This window comes from Cucurbita pepo, chromosome 1 (genome assembly GCF_057944985.1).
Source record: "Cucurbita pepo subsp. pepo isolate OVF chromosome 1, ASM5794498v1, whole genome shotgun sequence".
Taxonomy (NCBI): domain Eukaryota; kingdom Viridiplantae; phylum Streptophyta; class Magnoliopsida; order Cucurbitales; family Cucurbitaceae; genus Cucurbita; species Cucurbita pepo.
In genome coordinates, this window is record NC_141798.1 from 7,514,642 (window position 1) to 7,532,424 (window position 17,783).

The 17,783-nt window shown below is 35.1% G+C and overlaps 2 protein-coding genes and 1 pseudogene across 4 annotated transcripts; 1 reads left to right on the plus strand and 2 right to left on the minus strand.

The window, feature by feature from the left end:
- Positions 1 to 5,996: 5,996 nt before the first annotated feature.
- LOC111808791 (protein MIZU-KUSSEI 1 pseudogene) lies at positions 5,997 to 6,815 on the minus strand (annotated as a pseudogene).
- A 2,207-nt stretch (positions 6,816 to 9,022) lies between these two features.
- On the plus strand, positions 9,023 to 11,561 carry LOC111776270 (ABC transporter G family member 21-like). Its single transcript, XM_023655684.2, has 5 exons — positions 9,023 to 9,163; positions 9,231 to 10,035; positions 10,112 to 10,288; positions 10,376 to 10,554; positions 10,639 to 11,561. The coding sequence occupies exons 1-5, from the start codon at positions 9,059 to 9,061 to the stop codon at positions 11,329 to 11,331; spliced, it is 1,959 nt and encodes a 652-aa protein (XP_023511452.2). The 5' UTR covers positions 9,023 to 9,058; the 3' UTR covers positions 11,332 to 11,561.
- A 102-nt stretch (positions 11,562 to 11,663) lies between these two features.
- Positions 11,664 to 16,749, minus strand: ICME-LIKE1 (alpha/beta-Hydrolases superfamily protein). 3 transcript variants are annotated; one of them, XM_023655725.2, is made up of 12 exons: positions 16,026 to 16,749; positions 15,683 to 15,759; positions 15,506 to 15,575; positions 15,320 to 15,400; positions 15,081 to 15,155; positions 14,869 to 14,970; positions 13,008 to 13,148; positions 12,776 to 12,841; positions 12,546 to 12,692; positions 12,325 to 12,415; positions 11,992 to 12,138; positions 11,664 to 11,896 (listed from the first exon to the last, which is right to left on the minus strand). In XM_023655725.2, exons 1-12 carry the CDS (start codon positions 16,451 to 16,453, stop codon positions 11,879 to 11,881), a joined length of 1,443 nt encoding a protein of 480 aa, XP_023511493.2. In that variant the 5' UTR covers positions 16,454 to 16,749; the 3' UTR covers positions 11,664 to 11,878. The 3 variants fall into 3 exon arrangements, with proteins under 3 accessions (XP_023511493.2, XP_023511501.2, XP_086983424.1); XM_023655733.2 differs by having other exon boundaries at positions 11,664 to 12,138; XM_087127298.1 differs by lacking the exons at positions 11,664 to 11,896; positions 11,992 to 12,138 and having other exon boundaries at positions 12,325 to 12,431.
- Positions 16,750 to 17,783: the final 1,034 nt, after the last annotated feature.

Genomic DNA, 17,783 nt, shown 5'->3' on the forward strand with positions numbered 1-17,783 from the left:
TATTTTCCAACAAAATCCCTGTACCACAGTAGGTCGTAAAGCATTTGGGCTGGATTCAAAACTGGGCCGATATTAGAAAGGCCCATTTAAAACCCCGTCTTAATTAATTATGGTATTTTTTTCGCTCAAGAGTCAAGTATTTTAAATTTTCCAACTAAACAAACCATATTAATTTTACCCCAATTAAAATTAAACTTTATAAACCAGCAATAGTGACCTTACAAAATTACAACTAATTCATTTTAATAGTTTTATTCAACAACATCAAATTATACTCAAATACAATAAATAACTTGATAAAGATTTACCAAATTATATACATTAATTTTAAAAATAAATTTTTATTAAATAATTAACCATAGTTAAGATGTGTTAACCAATGCCTAGTAAAATGCCATCCATGACTACAACCCGAGTCGATTATTTGGTATAATAATAATAATAATAATAATAAATATTTCGTCAAATCCCAAGACGACCATTTGAATTAAAAAATAAATATATTTTTCCTATATTATAATATTGGAAGTAGAGATATTCAAAGTCAAAGTCAATAAATGAAACCAAAGTTAATTTGACGTCAACCTTAAAAACAATACCTTAATTTCTTGCATGTTTGAAAATATAGAGAACATTTGGTAGACAATCACTGATTTTGATTGGTTTTATTATAATAATGAAGTTAGTTATACAAGTCTGAAAACGTAACTAAAGATTTGAATTCATTCCCCCATCATAATTATAAATTCGTATAATTTCTCACGTTATTAAACTTTCAAACTTTTAAATAATTTTTAAATCTTACCGATTCAGATTTATACGATCCAATATTTGATTGAGTTGGACTATGTTTTTTTTCGATTTGAATTTGGTTAAATTTTTAAAAAATAAAAAATTTGAGTCGATTCGCATATTGACATTTTTTTTATACGAAAATACGGTTACAATTCGACCATACTCTATTCTACTTTTAAGATTATTATAAAGATTAATTTTTTGATATGTTACGATGGTAAATATTTAATATTTGAATTTTATGAAATTTTAGTTATTAATATAACTGCATATAAATATTATTTTTTTAATAATAATAATGAGTAAAAAAAAATCAACTACCCAACTCATAATTAAAAATTTAAATTCATTAAAAAAATCATAATTTTAAATTATTTGAGAATAAAAATCAAACATAGAGTTTAGAATAGTATAATAAATCTAGAGATGAAATTAAATTTTATATTGAATGAATTTTAAAAATCCAATCCTTTTTTATTTATGAATTTGTTTATATATATATATATAGAAGTTTTAAGGAAATTTCATAAGATTTGTATGACAATGACATTTTCTTATAATTAAAATTCCACGCGGAAAAAAATTAATGAAAAAAAAGTCAAAAAATGGTTGAATGAGTTGGAAATACTTTATTTTTCACATACGGGTGATTGAATGTGAGAACTCGAATCAACCTAACTTGAATTATAAAGATTGAGTTGGGTTAGATAGAATTTCAAGTTGAGTTGGGTTGATTTTTTAAAATCTGGTCCAATTTTAGTTGGATACAGGTTCAGTGTGCAAAGAACCGGATCAACCTAACTCAATCCGATTGCATTAAAAAAAATAAAAAAATGAGAACGAGTAGTCAAGCCCTATTAGAGTACTTCATTCTTTCCAAAATTAAAAAACTTAGGAAAGAACCTAATTTTAAATAATAAATAATGGTTTAGTCGGTTAATTAGCCATTATATTTCATTATATTTCTCTAAATAATAACGATTAAAATATATATTATTGATAAAAAATTAACTTCATCTATTTTTATATTTTTTATGCGTTAGTTTTGGTAGATTATATAATTTCTATAATGAACGTAATTTAAAATAAAATTAAAAATAATTTTAATTCAACATAGATACGAGAGGGTCTAATACCTCTCAATACCTCGATAGAACTTGGATGAATTGACGTTTGAAATAGTTTGATTAGATGAACGACACATAGATAAGTTTTGATTGATATATGTTTGAGGAAATCGAAAAAGTCAAAAATAAATAGCATTTACCACATAAACCATAGTTGAGTTGATTATATGGGAGGAATAGGGTTGGGTGTGACACCAACCCATTAGCCTACCCCTAACCTATTTCCCCCATCTACTTTCCCCACTATTATATTGTGTGACACATAATCTTATGTTCTCATGTCAACCCAACCACTCTTCTACTTTCTTCTCCCTTTTCTTTCAATTATTTTGGAGTTCGTATATAAAAATAATAATATTTTCGTACGAATTTTCTCTTATTTTTTTAATATTTTATTTATTGATGCGAAAGAATTTGATGGTAATACTATATTCTAAGAAAAACATTAATATTACATTTTGACTTACATCAACTAAGTACTAAAACTGTCCAACATTCTAAACCATTATAAGTTGGGTACTTTTTTTTTTTTCTCGAGTTGAATAAATATGCGGGAGATCACAAACTTCCAATCGTATAATAAGTTATTAAAAATTAGAACGACCCAGTAGATTAAAAATATATTTATCGAAAGGCCACCATTAAAAAAAAAAAAAATAATAATAAAAAAATTGTTTATACGACCTTCCAAACAAGTTCGAAGCAGATTCATGAAAAGATGGGTGAAGAAGTTTGAAGATTTGTGGTATTAAAAATTAATTTGGAGTTTAGATTCTATGAACTGATAAAGGCATCAAGGGAAGAAGTCGGTATCAGAAAAAAGCACCATCTTCACATTTGTGCTAATTGCATACCAACCAGGGCATCCTCTCTCTCTCTCTCTCTCTCGTTATTCATTTTAAAGTTTTAATAATATTCCTAAAATCTTTGAAAAGTCTAGAATTTTTTTTTTTTTTTTTTAAATAGGCAATCTTATTTCAAAAAATAAAATATCCTTATATTTTGATTATATTTTAAGTTTTTTTAAAAAAATTTCAAAAACAAGTTTTTTTATTATTTTTTTATTTCAAGAATACTCTTACCATTAATTATGTACTTCGAAAATATTTACAAAATTGTAAAAGTAACATTAAAACAAAATAATTTATAAAGTGTTGGATAGGTTGTTTTTGTCCACCGTACAATTTTTTTTTTATTTTTTTTATAAAGGTTAAGGGTGCTAAAGTTACTTTTAAAATTTTATGGGTGTTTTTAAACATAATACAAACATTAAGAGTATTTTTTAATTTTTTAAAAAATTAGAAGGGTATTAATGAAAAAATTATAAAATTCAATGGTATTTTTAAAATAAAATATTAAAAGTTTCTATCCAAAATTAAGGAAAAAATATTTTCTTAAAAAATATATATTTTTTTAGTTTAAAGATGTATTAAATGGTATTTTTATTATTAGCATTTTTTATATATTCATTTTTATTTTTTATTTAGTATTATTATTATTTTTTTAAGATTTAAAGTTTTTGTTGATAAGATTTAGTAAATGCTTTTAGTCTCGTAAGAAACATCTCAACAATTTGACAATGAATTCGCAATGAAATTAGAAAGAAATTCAAAGAGGAAGTTGTTCTTAAAGTAGATATAGTATTTTTATTTTGGAAAAGATAAGGTCAAATTATAAATTTAATTTTTAAATTTTGTTTCTATAAATTTTAAAAACTTACAATTATATATCAAATAAAATTTTAACATATTTAAAATTTATAAAAATGATTAAATCTTAAAAAAAAATAATAATAATAAAGATTATATTAAAGAATTAGAATAAAATGTGAAATTTATAGAATTAGTAATTTTGAGACAAATGTATGGTTTAGGAACGGATAATGTTTAAAGCTTAAATTAAATTAAATTAATATAAACATCCTTTTCATTGTTAAAGTTTGTAAGTTAAACAAGCATTTACTAATGGCTTTCTACTTACTTCCTTACCTTACTTTCCCACGCAAAACATCCTCATTTTCTGTCTATTTCAACCTTTTTTTCCCCTTTTATATTCGCTCTTTAAAAATAATTAAATAAATAAATATATATATATATATATATATATATATATATTAAACACGTGCTCTAACACCTGTTTGGATTTTCCTTCAAAGTTTTAAAACACAGTATTTTAAGAAATATTTCATTTTTCTCTCAGACTAACGTGGGTTAGGATAGTAATTTTTTATAAAAACGTTAAATAAGAATATATATAAAATATATTAGGATAGTAATTTTTCCGATGACTTTCCACGAAAAATCCCAGCAAAAATAATTAAATAATTAAAATTGAAATTGTGTAACGCTGCCCGGCGAAATTAAAGTCCTCCATACACCGTTGACCTTGAAGATTTATTTATTTATTTAAATTACTATAAATACTCTAATATATTCCCACATGCAAATTATTTAAAAAAACAATGCTTTCTTCTTCTTCTTCTTCTTCTTCTTCTTTGTCCGCCATTTTCGTTCTCCTTCTCCTTCTTCTTTCTGGGTTTTGCTCTGCAACTCGGCCTGGTAAAACCATGGGACATGAGTTGAAACCCGACTTGTCGAATTTCAATTACAAGACGGGGTTTCGATATGTCGGTCAGACCTTCAGTTATCTTCCCAGAGGCGTCCCGATTCCTCCGTCAGGCCCTTCCGACCGCCACAACTCTCTGGTTGACTCTCTTCCTCCCAGTTAATAAACATTTCTTCTTTTTATTTCCGTTTCTCTGAATATGGAAATTTAATTTTAATTTTCTGATACATATTGAAATGTAATTGTTGTGTTCCAATAGCGATGGAATTAAAAGTTATTTTTTAATTAAAAAAAATTGTGGAAAATTCGGTATGGAGGAAAATGAATCGTATAAAATTAAAACTTCATTAAAAGCGGTGGCGGATTATCCAGTAAGTGGAAAAAGACATCCACGTTCTTTTATTGCCAACATTCAAACATTAAAGCCCCATTTAAGATTAGCTCATTTTCCATTAATTAAACTATTAATAACCCTTTTTCTTTTTTAATTTTATTTTATTTTAAAAAAATTATATTTGGGGAAAGCGTAACAGACTGATTAATCGTTTTTATTATGGCATTTGCATTGTTTAGATAAGGAGGAAAATAATAGATTGGTAGAAGCTCTGACTTATGAGCACAACATAAATGCCCCCATTTAATTATTTTTTATACTATGGTTATGTTATGGGGGAGTCTTAGCCCCATCGTTCATCAACCCCACACGTTTTGAAACCGTCGAGGATATCTCTTATTACACGAAATGGGTACATGAAATCTCTAGCTGTGTAACAATTTGTCATACCTAACACGCCCCACACATGTCTTAAAGGAGTATCATGAGTAGGGGTGTACATTCAACCCGACAACCCGGACTAACCCAACCCGAACTATAAGGGTTGGGTTGGGTTGGGTTGGATTAGCATTTCAAATAGGGTTGGGTTCATTTTTCTGAACCTGAACTGAATCGTTCAGTTTTAAGTTCGTGGGCAAAACCCTCGAATTGACCCGAGTGAAATAAAAATATATTAAATATATTAAAAATTCTTCCGTATTAATGAGTTCGTTAGAGGAGGCAAGTCTAAACACACTCCCACTAGAGTTTGAGACAAATACATGTTTTTTTAACAAAAGGCTTTAATTTTAATGTATTTATTATTTATTTGTTGTAATATTATTATATTGCAATTTATATATATTTGCTCTTTTTTTTTTTTTGGTGTGAAGAACCCAACTTATTGTGATACAACGGAATCCAACCCAGAACCCAACCCGATTGTATTGGGTTAGATTGGGTAAAAAAAAAATCCTCCAACCCAACTTAACCGAATCACATAAAAGGTCTAATGTAAATAGAGAACTTCCACTAGTTATTAACTTAAACATAAAAGCGGGTTGATGTGAGACTCTATTTAGCAGATGAGCTCGACTAAACTAAAATGACTAGATTAGAAACGAGCTCGTTCACTTACAAAAAAAAAAAAAAAAGGATTAAATTAGAGAAATAAATTATTATTATTATTAGAAAATGAACCAAACTCAAGGTTAACAGGGGATGAAGGTTTACACCCTAAGCAGGTATATGCTGAGTTCAGGCCCTCGGTTACAATCAGGGCTCATCATGTAATAAGCTTCTGAATCCTTTGATCCGATCACCCGCTCGAACCTCGCCCTCATATACATCAATTCCTTGTCGGACCCATTTGCCGCCGCCGGCAAAACCCCAGCCCCCATCGTGATCGGCTCCACTGCCTTCAGAATCTTCTGCTCCTCTGCCCCACATTCTCTTCTACTCGCATACCCACATTTCTTCCCGTTACAATACGCTCGCCACAGGGGCTCTTCCAGCAACTTCCAGTTTCTCTTCCTCTCTGTTTTCTTCTCGCATTCCAGCGCCATCCGGACCAACCCAGATGCCATCTCTCCAACCAGAACGCTGGTCGGCGTCGACAGCTCGATTAACAACGTTGGATTCTGTTTTGGGTCTTCTTGTAATGCGAAATGGACATGGCCTCGTCGGTACCCGAATAGCGTACCGACGACCCGGACGCCGAGGCGAGACCGGCGGGGAGTTGGGAGAATCCGGGTGAGGAGTGTTAGAATAGTTCGGAGCTTGGTGGATGAGGATGAGGAGGAAGGTTTCTTCTCTTCTTCCTTGCTCTGTTCACTGAAAGATAAGATTTCTTCATTGAAGCGCCTAGAGAAAGAGAAGGAAGAATCATGGAGGGATTTGGACATGATCGTCTTGTCCAAGGAAGAAAGAAGAAAGAAACGGGCAAGTGGGTATTTGTAACCGGCCAAGCCCACCCCCAAGCTCTCGTGGCTTTGCTTTGAGCTTCCCAAAAAGCCAGTATTCCCCACTTGTAAACACACGATCTTCCACTAAATTAACCGATTTGGGACAAGCTCCCACTAATCCTCAACAGTTTCCAGACCCTTATAAAGCTATTAGGAAGAGATTTCTAGATCTTTATAAAGTTGCTAGAGATAACTTATAAATTTGCTAGGAGATCCTTATAAACTTGCTAAAGAGAGGTTTTCAGACCCTTATAAAGCTGATACACAGAGGTTTCCAGACCCTTATAAGGCTGGTAGGAAGAGGTTTCCACACCCTTATAAGGAGTATTTCGTTATCCTCTGCTACCAAAATAATAGTTACATGGATGCTGTATTCCTGTCACTGGCACGCGCAATGCTAAGAGTTGTGTCTGCCCTGCGCCCTGCGGCCTGTGCCATGGCTTTTCCTCTGTCTTTCTTATCCAAATTGGAACTATTCTCTGCCTTGTGCACTGCCCAGGCCTGCACCACGCCCACACTTAATATTAGCTTCTACTCTTAAGCATGGAGCACATGAATATAGATTAGAGAAAGCTTAAAAGGAAAAGGGAAAGAAAAGAGTACCAAAAATGTTGAGACTGCGTCAGACAAACAGCTCAGAGCCACTGTTCTGAGTGTCAATTTCTCAAACCAAGAACTGGAATAATGGTAAGCATTCCGCCAATAAACACATTAAAATTGTTACTCTAGTTTAGACAAGAATTACCTCTTTACTAAGAAAAGCATATACATACATATATAATACACATTTCGGGTATCAATATAAAGGATCTCATTTTTTTCATGACTCGACGACAATATGTAGCTGAAGTCGTCTTTTATCCTCTCTTGACATCAGTCTCGACCAAAACTGACCACATCAATGTGGTGGTCGATTGACATCACATAGTTCTCGAAAATTGACGATCTTCGACCGACCAATAAACACGTTGGTTTGAGCTAAAAATCTTATATCCTCATTTGTCAACTCTCACTATAATTAATTACGTACTAATCCAATATATGTACCACTACAATGATTTAATCTTTGTCCTGGTTAGGTTTTTGGGTTCACATAATCATAGTTGTTCGGGTATAGAGAGAGTAGTGTTGACTTTCATAGTGATATTAATAAATACCTTTATTATATCAATCATTTAAGGTTTACCAAAATTATTAAAATCTCGACCTTAAAGAGTGGTACATTTTGAACTTTTGAGATAAATCATTTACATGATCTAATCACGATTATTGTTCATATCTAAATTTGGATCACTATAAGTTTGTATAATGGGAATCTAAATAATATTTACAAAATAGAAAATTTATGAATCGGTGTAATGTTAAACCATGTACACTTTGACGTTTAAGTTAGTATCATGCTCGTGAATAAGTTAGACTTGTTTTTTTTTTTTTTTTTTTTCCGCTCTATTTTAGCCTACCTCTTTCATACAATTTATAGATATGTTGGAGCTTGCCACTATCCCGACCAACAACCTCTCTAGGATTCTCATTAAATTTTGGATAGTAAAGTAACGTAAAAATGCGTAGAACAAAGTTTGAGACTCAATCATGGTCAGACTTGATCATGCAAGTCGAATTAGTCAATGGTCAACCTAGCTATAGATCGGTCGACCAAGCAATGACCAACCCATATTGATCGGACATTTCTTTGGTGGGTGACCAACACAGTTGGCTAATACTTTGGGTTAGGCTTCTTACGGATCCTCGGTCTCATTCTTTGTCTCATCTTTAGACTCGTGGCCTTTAGTGCGTATATTGGATATGACTAATAGCCTCACATGGTCTATCACTCCGGAATTCATGAATTCGTAGGGGCCATCCCTAATAGTTGTCCTCACTCTCGAGCTAAGTGTTATAAGTCTAGAGGTGTAATGTCCTATCTTAAATATCTTTAAAACCTCGAGGAGATTGACGACTACGATAATGACCGGGATAAATACACTATTTTTGTGCTAATAACACTTGGCAACATGTTTCACGCATTAATTTAATTCTCCCTAATTATACAAATTTAATGCATTTTGGTATCACTAATTATCACTAATCACGAACTCCATGAACGCTGTAAATCAACCCGTTTACAATTCAAACAAATCATAAAGCCTTGATCATCGTTGACGTATATGAACAATGCAAGTAACTAAAATAAATGATGAAATGGCTATAAATTATGACAAATTAATTTGTTTGTCACCATGGCTAAACAATTCATACCTTCAATTTGTCTCCTTCTTCTCTGTGTATGATCACTGATGAGTTCCTCCAAGCACCAAGAACATAACAATGGCGACTCCCCTTCGAGTTCGAAGGCGGCCAATCCCATTTTGCCACAATTGCTGCAATCCATCACTCTCAAGGTTAGTATACAAATTTTGGAGTTAATATCCAATAATGGTAAGATTGTAATGGTAGTTTTGGTATCAGTTCGAAGATGTGGAGTATAGCGTCGAGTTGAGGAGCCCAAAAGCCACATGCTTTGGTTCAAACGGTGCACCCATTACGCGGACCATTCTGAATGGCGCAACCGGAATGGTCCGGCCGGGAGAGGTTCTGGCAATGCTTGGCCCATCTGGCAGTGGCAAGACCACCCTCCTTACCGCCCTTGCTGGCCGTCTTTCGGGAAATATCACCGGTAACATAACCTACAATGGCAACCCATTTTGTGGCTCCATCAAACGCAACATTGGGTTTGTCCCACAGGACGACTTGTTCTATGCTCACTTGACAGTGCTGGAAACTCTGACTTATGCAGCTATGTTAAGGCTTCCCAAAACGCTTACGAAGGCAGAGAAATTGGAGCAGGTTGAAATGGTAATCAACGAGATGGGTTTGTCGAAATGCCGGAATGTTTGGATTGGGAGTCCTCTGTTACGGGGAATTTCTGGTGGGGAACGAAAACGGGTCAGTATTGGACATGAGATTATAATGAACCCGAGTGTTGTAATGCTGGATGAGCCCACTTCAGGGCTTGACTCTACCACGGCTGAGCGTATTGCTGGGACGTTGCGGCGACTGGCTCGAGGCGGTCGGACGGTGGTGATGACAATCCATCAGCCGTCGGCTAGAATCTATGCGATGGTTGATAAGGTGCTGGTCATGTCGGAGGGATCGTCCATATACTCAGGGGATGCCGGTCGAGTCATTGAGTATTTCGAGTCCATTGGATATGGTGCTCATGGGGGGCTCAACTTTGTGAATCCTGCTGATTTTCTTCTTGATCTTGCTAATGGTATGGAATTTCTTAGCCCCTTTGACATGATTACGAGAGTAAACAATGAAGTTCTTGATTTCTGTGTTGGGTGCAGGCATTGCATTAGCATCTGATACAAAAGAAGATGATACCCAACAGGGGGAGTTTCCTGAGGATCGTCAAACAGCAATCAAGCAATCTCTGATATCCATTTACAGAACCAACTTATACCCATCATTGAAGGCCGAGATTCAAGCGGAGCCTCAATCGGATTCACCTCCATTATTCACCAGTCACTCATCTAATCTAATCTAATCATCTCCTTCCCCTTTCTTTGTGTTTTGATCCTTCCAATCATCTGCTGCTGCACTTTTTGTAGGCCAACAAGAACGATGGGCGTGTAGCTGGTGGGATCAATTTGTGGTGTTGCTAAGTAGAGGGTTAAAAGAAAGGAAACATGAATCCTACTCTGGCTCAAGGATTTTCCATACCATGTCAATCTCAATCATTGCAGGTATTCTCTGGTGGCGATCGAGCATCTCAAACCTTCAAGATCAGGTATTGTTTTCCAAACCCAAGTCTTAAAAATTATAATTCATGGATTTCCAACCAAATATTTCTCTGGGGACTTTTAACAAACAGGTTGGACTCCTTTTCGTCTTCGCCGTTAACTCGAGCATTTTCGCTATTTACATGGCGGTTTTCGAGTTCCCAAAAGAGCAATCGATTCTCAACAAAGAGAGAGCCTCCAGTATGTACCGTCTCTCTTCTTACTTCATGGCTCGAACAGTCATCGACTTGCCGATGGAGATGCTATTACCGGCCATGTTCGTGACAGTACCTTACTGGATGAGTGGCCTAAAACCATCGGCATCCAAATTTATTCTGACCCTTTTGGTCACTCTTCTCAACGTGCTGACCGCTCAAGGGCTAGGCCTCGCACTTGGGGCCATTCTGATGGACGCAAAACAGGCTTCGACCTTTGCTTCTGTTATAACCGTGGGGTTTCTGATGCTGGGAGGGTTCTACATTGGACATCTCCCAGGCTTCATAGCTTGGTTGAAATATCTGTCATACTGTCACCACGCCTTTAAGCTTCTTCTGGGAATTCAATACACAGAAAATGAGACTTACGGCTGTGGGGCTGGGCTGCAATGTCGAGTAATGGATTTTCCTTCTATCAAGCTTGTGGGTGTTGGCGGCAACTGGCTGAGCGTGGCTGTTTTGGTACTAATGGCAGTTGGGTTTAGGGTCGTGGCTTATGTTGCTTTGAGGGTGGGGCAGCCTTTATGGCCCCGATTCAAACTTATTTTCCTCAAACAGTTGCGATCTTGAATATAGTTTAGAACAAGAACAATAATCAAACTAAGAAATAAATAAATTAATTTTCTCCCCCCTTGCCTCTCCTGAAAATTTTGATTCCAAGTTTATCACGTCCACCTTTAATGATATAATGAATTGGCTGAAGTGAATGATACATAAACTAGTTATCATTTTGAATCAACTAATGATTGTGTAGCAGCTCAAAACTCACCATTAGTAGATACTTTTTTAGATAAGGGCACAAAGTACTATTTATAAGAGTGTGAAAACTTCACCCTAGCAAACGCATTTTAAGGCGACAACGATACAACTAAAGTGGACAATATTTGCTACACATTAATTCCTTGAAAGCAACAAGAAGACAACAATGGCATTACCCAATCATGCAATAATGTACAGAGTTTTCCCCTCAGAGTAAATCTAGAGAGACAGAGAGACAGAGAGAACGGTTGACTAAGACTACATTTCATTAGAATTATCTACTAAAAGAATCTCATTGATAGTTCGGCAACAAATCTTACCAGATCAGGGTACTGCCAACTTCATTTTCCTCCATTTGTCACCTACAATGGATGGACTGCAAGTAAGATCAGAGGGAGACAACAATTAACATGGGGATGTAGGCTGGTCGCTCGCATGGATAATAATGCATATTGGTTAGAAGGGGCTAACACTACGAGCCAACATCAACATAAATTCGGGTACAAGGCGTCTTCTTGGAGGTGCCACCGCATCTTTGGCCAGGGCTTCTGCATCATCGGCATGGATGATCGCCACAAGATCTTCAAACATCTGATCTTTGCCTCCCCTCAACGGATCCTGCATAAAGAAAGATCAATGTTAATTGGGGAAAAGGAAAAAGAAAACTGTTCAAACCAGCAAACTACTTCATGCGACTGTAATAGTTTTGCTATTCAAAATTTGTAGATGCATGAATTGAAGACAAGGGCACCATTGTAGAAAGTGTAGACAAGGTTGCCAAAGAATCTTAAGATGTTCTAATACCTGAACAAATACATCTGTATGTGTCTTTCCTTCGTAAAAAAATGTTTCCGCTTTCACTCCAACGCTTTGAAGAGTATCAGCAAAAGTTTTACTGCATGGCAACAAAACTGCTTGAAATACAAGAAATGCTTTAAATTTGGGAGGATAAGCCTTGGAGTTTTAAGGCATCATCTACATCATCTGTGTTACGTTTGCCTTTGCTTAGCTACAAAACTATATACCTTGAATCTGATGGTATAGAATAATCTGCTGTTCCATGGAATAAAATGATGGGAGGAAGAATCGAGACTGCAGCTCCCATGTTGGGTTCTTCCAGGATCAATAATTCGGGTGAAAATCGTTTCAAGGATTGTTCTCCTTCCATTATGCTGTAACGAAGTATTTGATTACATTATAAAAGATTCAAAACTATGTATGTATAATAATACTTTTGTGCAAGAACCTCAAATACCTTAGAAAAAGAGAACGATATAAACCTCGAGAGTGAAAGTAGTCTACTAGATTGAGCAAATTATACCTGTTTACGAGTAGAGCCGAAAATGATAAAAAAAAATTATTATAAAGTGACAACGTCAAATGGAGAAGAAAAATTCTGATATGCAAAACATTATTATAGAAGAGAATGCCAAAGCATACCCTTTTTATAGGCTAACTCTCGACTCCATAGTGGTAGAAATACTCACCCTCCTGATAAACCAAAATAAGCTTTGATCTGGGACACACTCCATGAGATACTTTCTACTTTGCGAACCTCCTTCATTGCTTGCTCCAAAAGTGTGCAGGCAGCTATATGAGCGCCAGCTGACTGACCCATTAGATAAATTCTGAAAGGAAAAAAAAAAAAAAAAAAAAAAAAGAGAACAGGATTTCACAGTTAGTACAATCGAATGGTGATAAGGTTCAGAATTTGAAGTAGAAAATCCCAGCAATATGCCCTTGTGTAAAGGTTGAAAAAGAAAACTGCAAGGATATATTAAGAGGATTAGTTTTCTCTTTAAACTCTTCTAAAAAAATTCGTCATTCCTTCAAAATGTTTGCCCGACCACATGTTCATTTCTCCTTAATCGACAAACTCCGAAGATTCTTCATGGAGTTCATACTTCTCATGTTCATCGTTTTTGGCATCGATCTGCCCAGTCCCTGCCCTATTTACGTACGTTTGTAACTGCACGTCAAATTTTTACAAATTTCGTTATTGTTCGACCCAACCCATGAACATCTAAAACAAACACCCCACTTGCGCAGCTCGAAATCAACTTGCTTCTATCTGTTTTTCTCAATCGAGAGTTGTTACGTTTTCAATAAACATGGCTTTCTTTGAGAGAGATCTGTTACTTTTTCAAGAAACATGGCTTTTTTGTACTCATCCTTCCCGGACCCACGCTCTTTAAACAGCCATAAGTGGTGATTCATCTCCTCTGCGTTTTCTTCATCCTTAATCGTTTTTTCTTTTTCTGTTCTTTTTTCTTCTATTCTTCAAGTTGATGTGAATTGATAAGTTGAAACACCTTTGTCAAAATTGTTTGAACTCATCTCCAAAGATTTTTGTTTCACTTCTCATCAAATTCATTGATGCCCAAATACTTTAAATTCATGGTCAAGAACACTATCCCTGATACTAATCTTAGTAGAATCCCGAATTTCATTGTGCCAATCTTAATGTTGAAGGAGGAAATACTTGAGTAACTATTTGATGGGGTTGGTTCTCTCGCAAGGTTTCTATTTTTTCTCCTGATTCCGTAACCCCCCATATCTAGTTATAAACGCTCTGAACCATCATTCCTGCTTACCGTTACCTTGAGTTCTTCGGGAATTTTCCATTTCTTCTTTTGGGTGGAGCAGCATTTTGTACAGAGATTTTATTTTATGAAAAACCTTAGGCTTCCATTTGGAGGAAAACAACCATTTAAAAATGAAGGATTACACTAACATGACAAAGCCTACAAAAAGGAGTCAAACTAAAAGAAATGACTCCGATCAAGAGAAATAAGACCTAGTGAATAATTGTAACAGAGCTTAGAAACAAAATTCTAGATAGGAACATAGAATCTAAAATACAGAATCAAATATTGCTATAAGTACTCTCACGCCCTCTGAAGATTCTGTTGTTTCTCTCATCCCAAAGACCCCACAAAATAGCACACTCCAAGCCAGTGACAATAATTGCCCTTTATCACAAAGGGCGGGTGGAGGATAAGCTCCTCAATAGACTCCCTGCAACTCCGACAGCTGACAAAGCTAAAACTGAACACCTCAAAAAACTTGCGCCAGACCCAACTAGTAAAATCACAACTCTACAAGATATAATTCAGGCCTCCGCCATCCTTTGTACAGAGACATAAATCCATCTCTCTTCACTCTCTTACTATTTTTAAACAAGAACCGAACTAAAGCTCAAGGATACAATTCTCCCCTTTCATGATTAACCATCTTTGCAACAAAATGACTAAATACATATGGCTCAACCTAACAGGAAGTTAATTAAAAAAAAAAAAACTGCAGAAAAAAGTTATAGCAGTAAGACGGGGGAAAGTAAAACATTACCTGTTTGGATCGCCTCCGAATTCTCTAATGTTATTACACAAGAACGAGATACCTTGGGAAGCATCATAAATCATATCACTCATAGTTCCCTGAGGAAAATTTCTACATCAAAAGTATGTACAATTTATCATTAACTACATTGAGAGAGGATTTCATTCGGTGAGATGGACATTTGGCAATGATGATTACATCATTTATTGAGGCCGAATTACCTGTAATCGATGCATGCTACGATGATACCTCTTTCGGATAATTGTTGTCCTAGAAGACAACCCCAAGCTTTGTAGCTGCATCGACAACGACATTTGTATTAGTTATTTTACTAGAACCCTTTCTCAACTCTATCATCATATTCAACATAATTTCCATAATCATGATCACTTGGAGTGAACAACCCGCACCAGTGACAAGGGCATAAATTATAGACCAGTCAGAGAATATCAATGCTTACCCAATAATCCAAGCCCCTCCAGTAATAAATGCAACAACTGGTTTTGGCCCGTCAATATGTTTTGGAAGATAAAGATCCAACCTGTACCAATAAATTTCATGCCTCAACATACAAAGTTGAAATTACTACATGCACTTTCATCTTAAATTCACATAAGAGAATATAAATCTTTTATTGGTTCCTCACTTATTCCTTGGTTTATCACCATAGGGTATACTTCTGCGTATCTGACTGGATGAGAAATAATAGTATCCAACTGCAAGTAACAAAGTCACGATGATCGCCCGTGCAAATGGGTGGAAAATATTAGTTCACTTGACATTGCAAAGATAAATATGGCAAACTACAAGAACCTTAACTAACCTTGAAGAAAACCTGGAAGAAGAAAAAATGAATAGCAACCAAGTGCGAGAAATCTTGCAATCCATCTGAATGCTACCCTGAATAATCAAATAAGTTGTAAAATCCCAAACATGATAATCCACCCAATAAGAAAATGTGATGATACATAACTTAAAAATCTCCATAAGCAGATATTGTACACTATGATCTATAAATTTGTATCCGCGAATCTTGATTTATATCCGCTAATCAGAAGCAAGAAGAGGATTGGATTAAGAAACAGATCTCTTAACACTATCCCAGCAAATAAAACAATAGCCGATGACAAACCGACGAGAAAGAGGAAACGAGTCAAGTATTTTACCGAATATATTTCGAGAGTTTCAAACCGAAGCGAGTCAGTAGAAATTTCTCAACTCTATCAGCATCGGCATTCTCGACATCACGATCAATAGTCTGGTGGCGGCCGTCACCGGAAAGATACGATAAAAAGTTTTCGCTCTTGACTCGCCTCCGCTTCTGCTTGTAAGTATTGCTTCCGGACGAAGAACTGGATGTGCTGGAAGCATAGCTTGAAGTCCTAGGAAGAAGGGGCTTATAAGCTATCGTCTTATCATCCTCAAACAACGGAGAAACAAGAACTCCAGACCTCTGTTCATCGCCTTCTTTAAGCAACATTATATCTAATGCAGTAGATGAAGTTTCCATAATCGAATTGGCATCTGAGGCCCTTGAGGTAAGTGGAGACGACGAAGGGGGCTGGGTTATAGGTAGGATCTGAGGCGACGGCATTCTTGCAGCCGGAGAACGCGAAAATCCGGAGAGAAGGTAGGATTGGCAGCGACAAATCTCAACCGTTCTTAGCTTGCCGTCAAAAGGCCGTCGGCGCAGAGATCCGGCGGGTCAAATTTGCAGACGCGACCGAGATATGAAGATCGCGAATTGGAGGGGGTAACAGAGAAGATCCGGAGCGGGAAGGTATAGAGGGTGATAGGGTGGCCAATAGGAGTTTGCCACGTTGCATCGTACATTTCGTCGACGGATTTCACTATGGAGCCGTATGAGTCTCTCTCTCTCTCTCTCGTTATTTTTATAAAACCAATTACTAAAACTTACGAATATATTTATGGATATTTTATAATAAATCACGAAAATCATAGAAATTTAAAATTTGCTGCTATTGGGCTCTAGGCCCATTAACGCCCCAATTCATCTTCTAATGGTCCAATTAGATTATTGGGCCAGTTTCCGGCCTACTGGGCCATGGCCATCATAACGAAAACAAATTCTTTTATTTTTTTATTTTTTATTTCATAACAATTATTTATCTTTATTAAAAAAATAAAGATTATATTTATATTTATAGACTAAAATTTGATCAAAGAATATCATAATACTGTATATTTATTATTACATAACGTTTTTTTAATAATTTAAATAAAAATTATATGTGAGAAATAAAATTTAAAAGAAAAATTAATACGAACTTAACTCAATCTTAATAACATATTTTTATTGGTCGACGGGATCAACCGGAGAGTGATGGGACGACGCATTCCTCATGATTGGCAAGACAAGCTGAAATTGGAATACAACTCCTCTTAGTTTTCCTTTTCTTTTTTAGCTCACTTTTTTTCTTTTTTTCTTTTTTTTTTTTTTAATTATTATTATTTTCCTTAAAAAAAAAAAAAAAAAAAAAAAGTAAAAGTAAAAGTAAAAGTAGTGACTGGGAGATGAAGGCAAGAAAACGGGGCCCCGATTCACCACCCAATCAACACAATTTCAGTTAATAAAACCAAAATAGCCTCAATTATTGCTTTGTTTTATAAAGTTACCACTTTAGAAGTGCTTGGTTTTATTATAAAATTGATACCCCTTTTGACCTTCTTTTTTTTTTTTTTTGGTTACCTAAATATATGTTTTTTTTAAAAAATATTTATATATAATAGTTTGATTGCATTCGAGTAATTGAGTATTTCCACACTAAATCATTTACGACATATGTTTTAGATAGCATGTGTATAATCTAACCTCTGACACATGAGCTAAGAAGCAATGGATGTGTCCGAACAAGCTAAGATGGATGATGTGTCCCAAGATATAGAGGACATCACGATGCATA

Coding starts and splice junctions, on each gene's coding strand:
- LOC111776270 (XM_023655684.2), top strand. CDS start 9,059: ATGAGTTCCTCCAAGCACCAAGAACATAACAATGGCGACTCCCCTTCG. Junction 10,036..10,111: donor TCTTCTTGATCTTGCTAATG/GTATGGAATTTC, acceptor TGTTGGGTGCAG/GCATTGCATTAGCATCTGAT. Junction 10,289..10,375: donor TTCACCTCCATTATTCACCA/GTCACTCATCTA, acceptor CACTTTTTGTAG/GCCAACAAGAACGATGGGCG.
- ICME-LIKE1 (XM_023655725.2), bottom strand. CDS start 16,453: ATGCCGTCGCCTCAGATCCTACCTATAACCCAGCCCCCTTCGTCGTCT. Junction 15,576..15,682: donor TCTTCCAGGTTTTCTTCAAG/GTTAGTTAAGGT, acceptor TGTTACTTGCAG/TTGGATACTATTATTTCTCA. Junction 15,156..15,319: donor GGAGGGGCTTGGATTATTGG/GTAAGCATTGAT, acceptor TTGTCGATGCAG/CTACAAAGCTTGGGGTTGTC.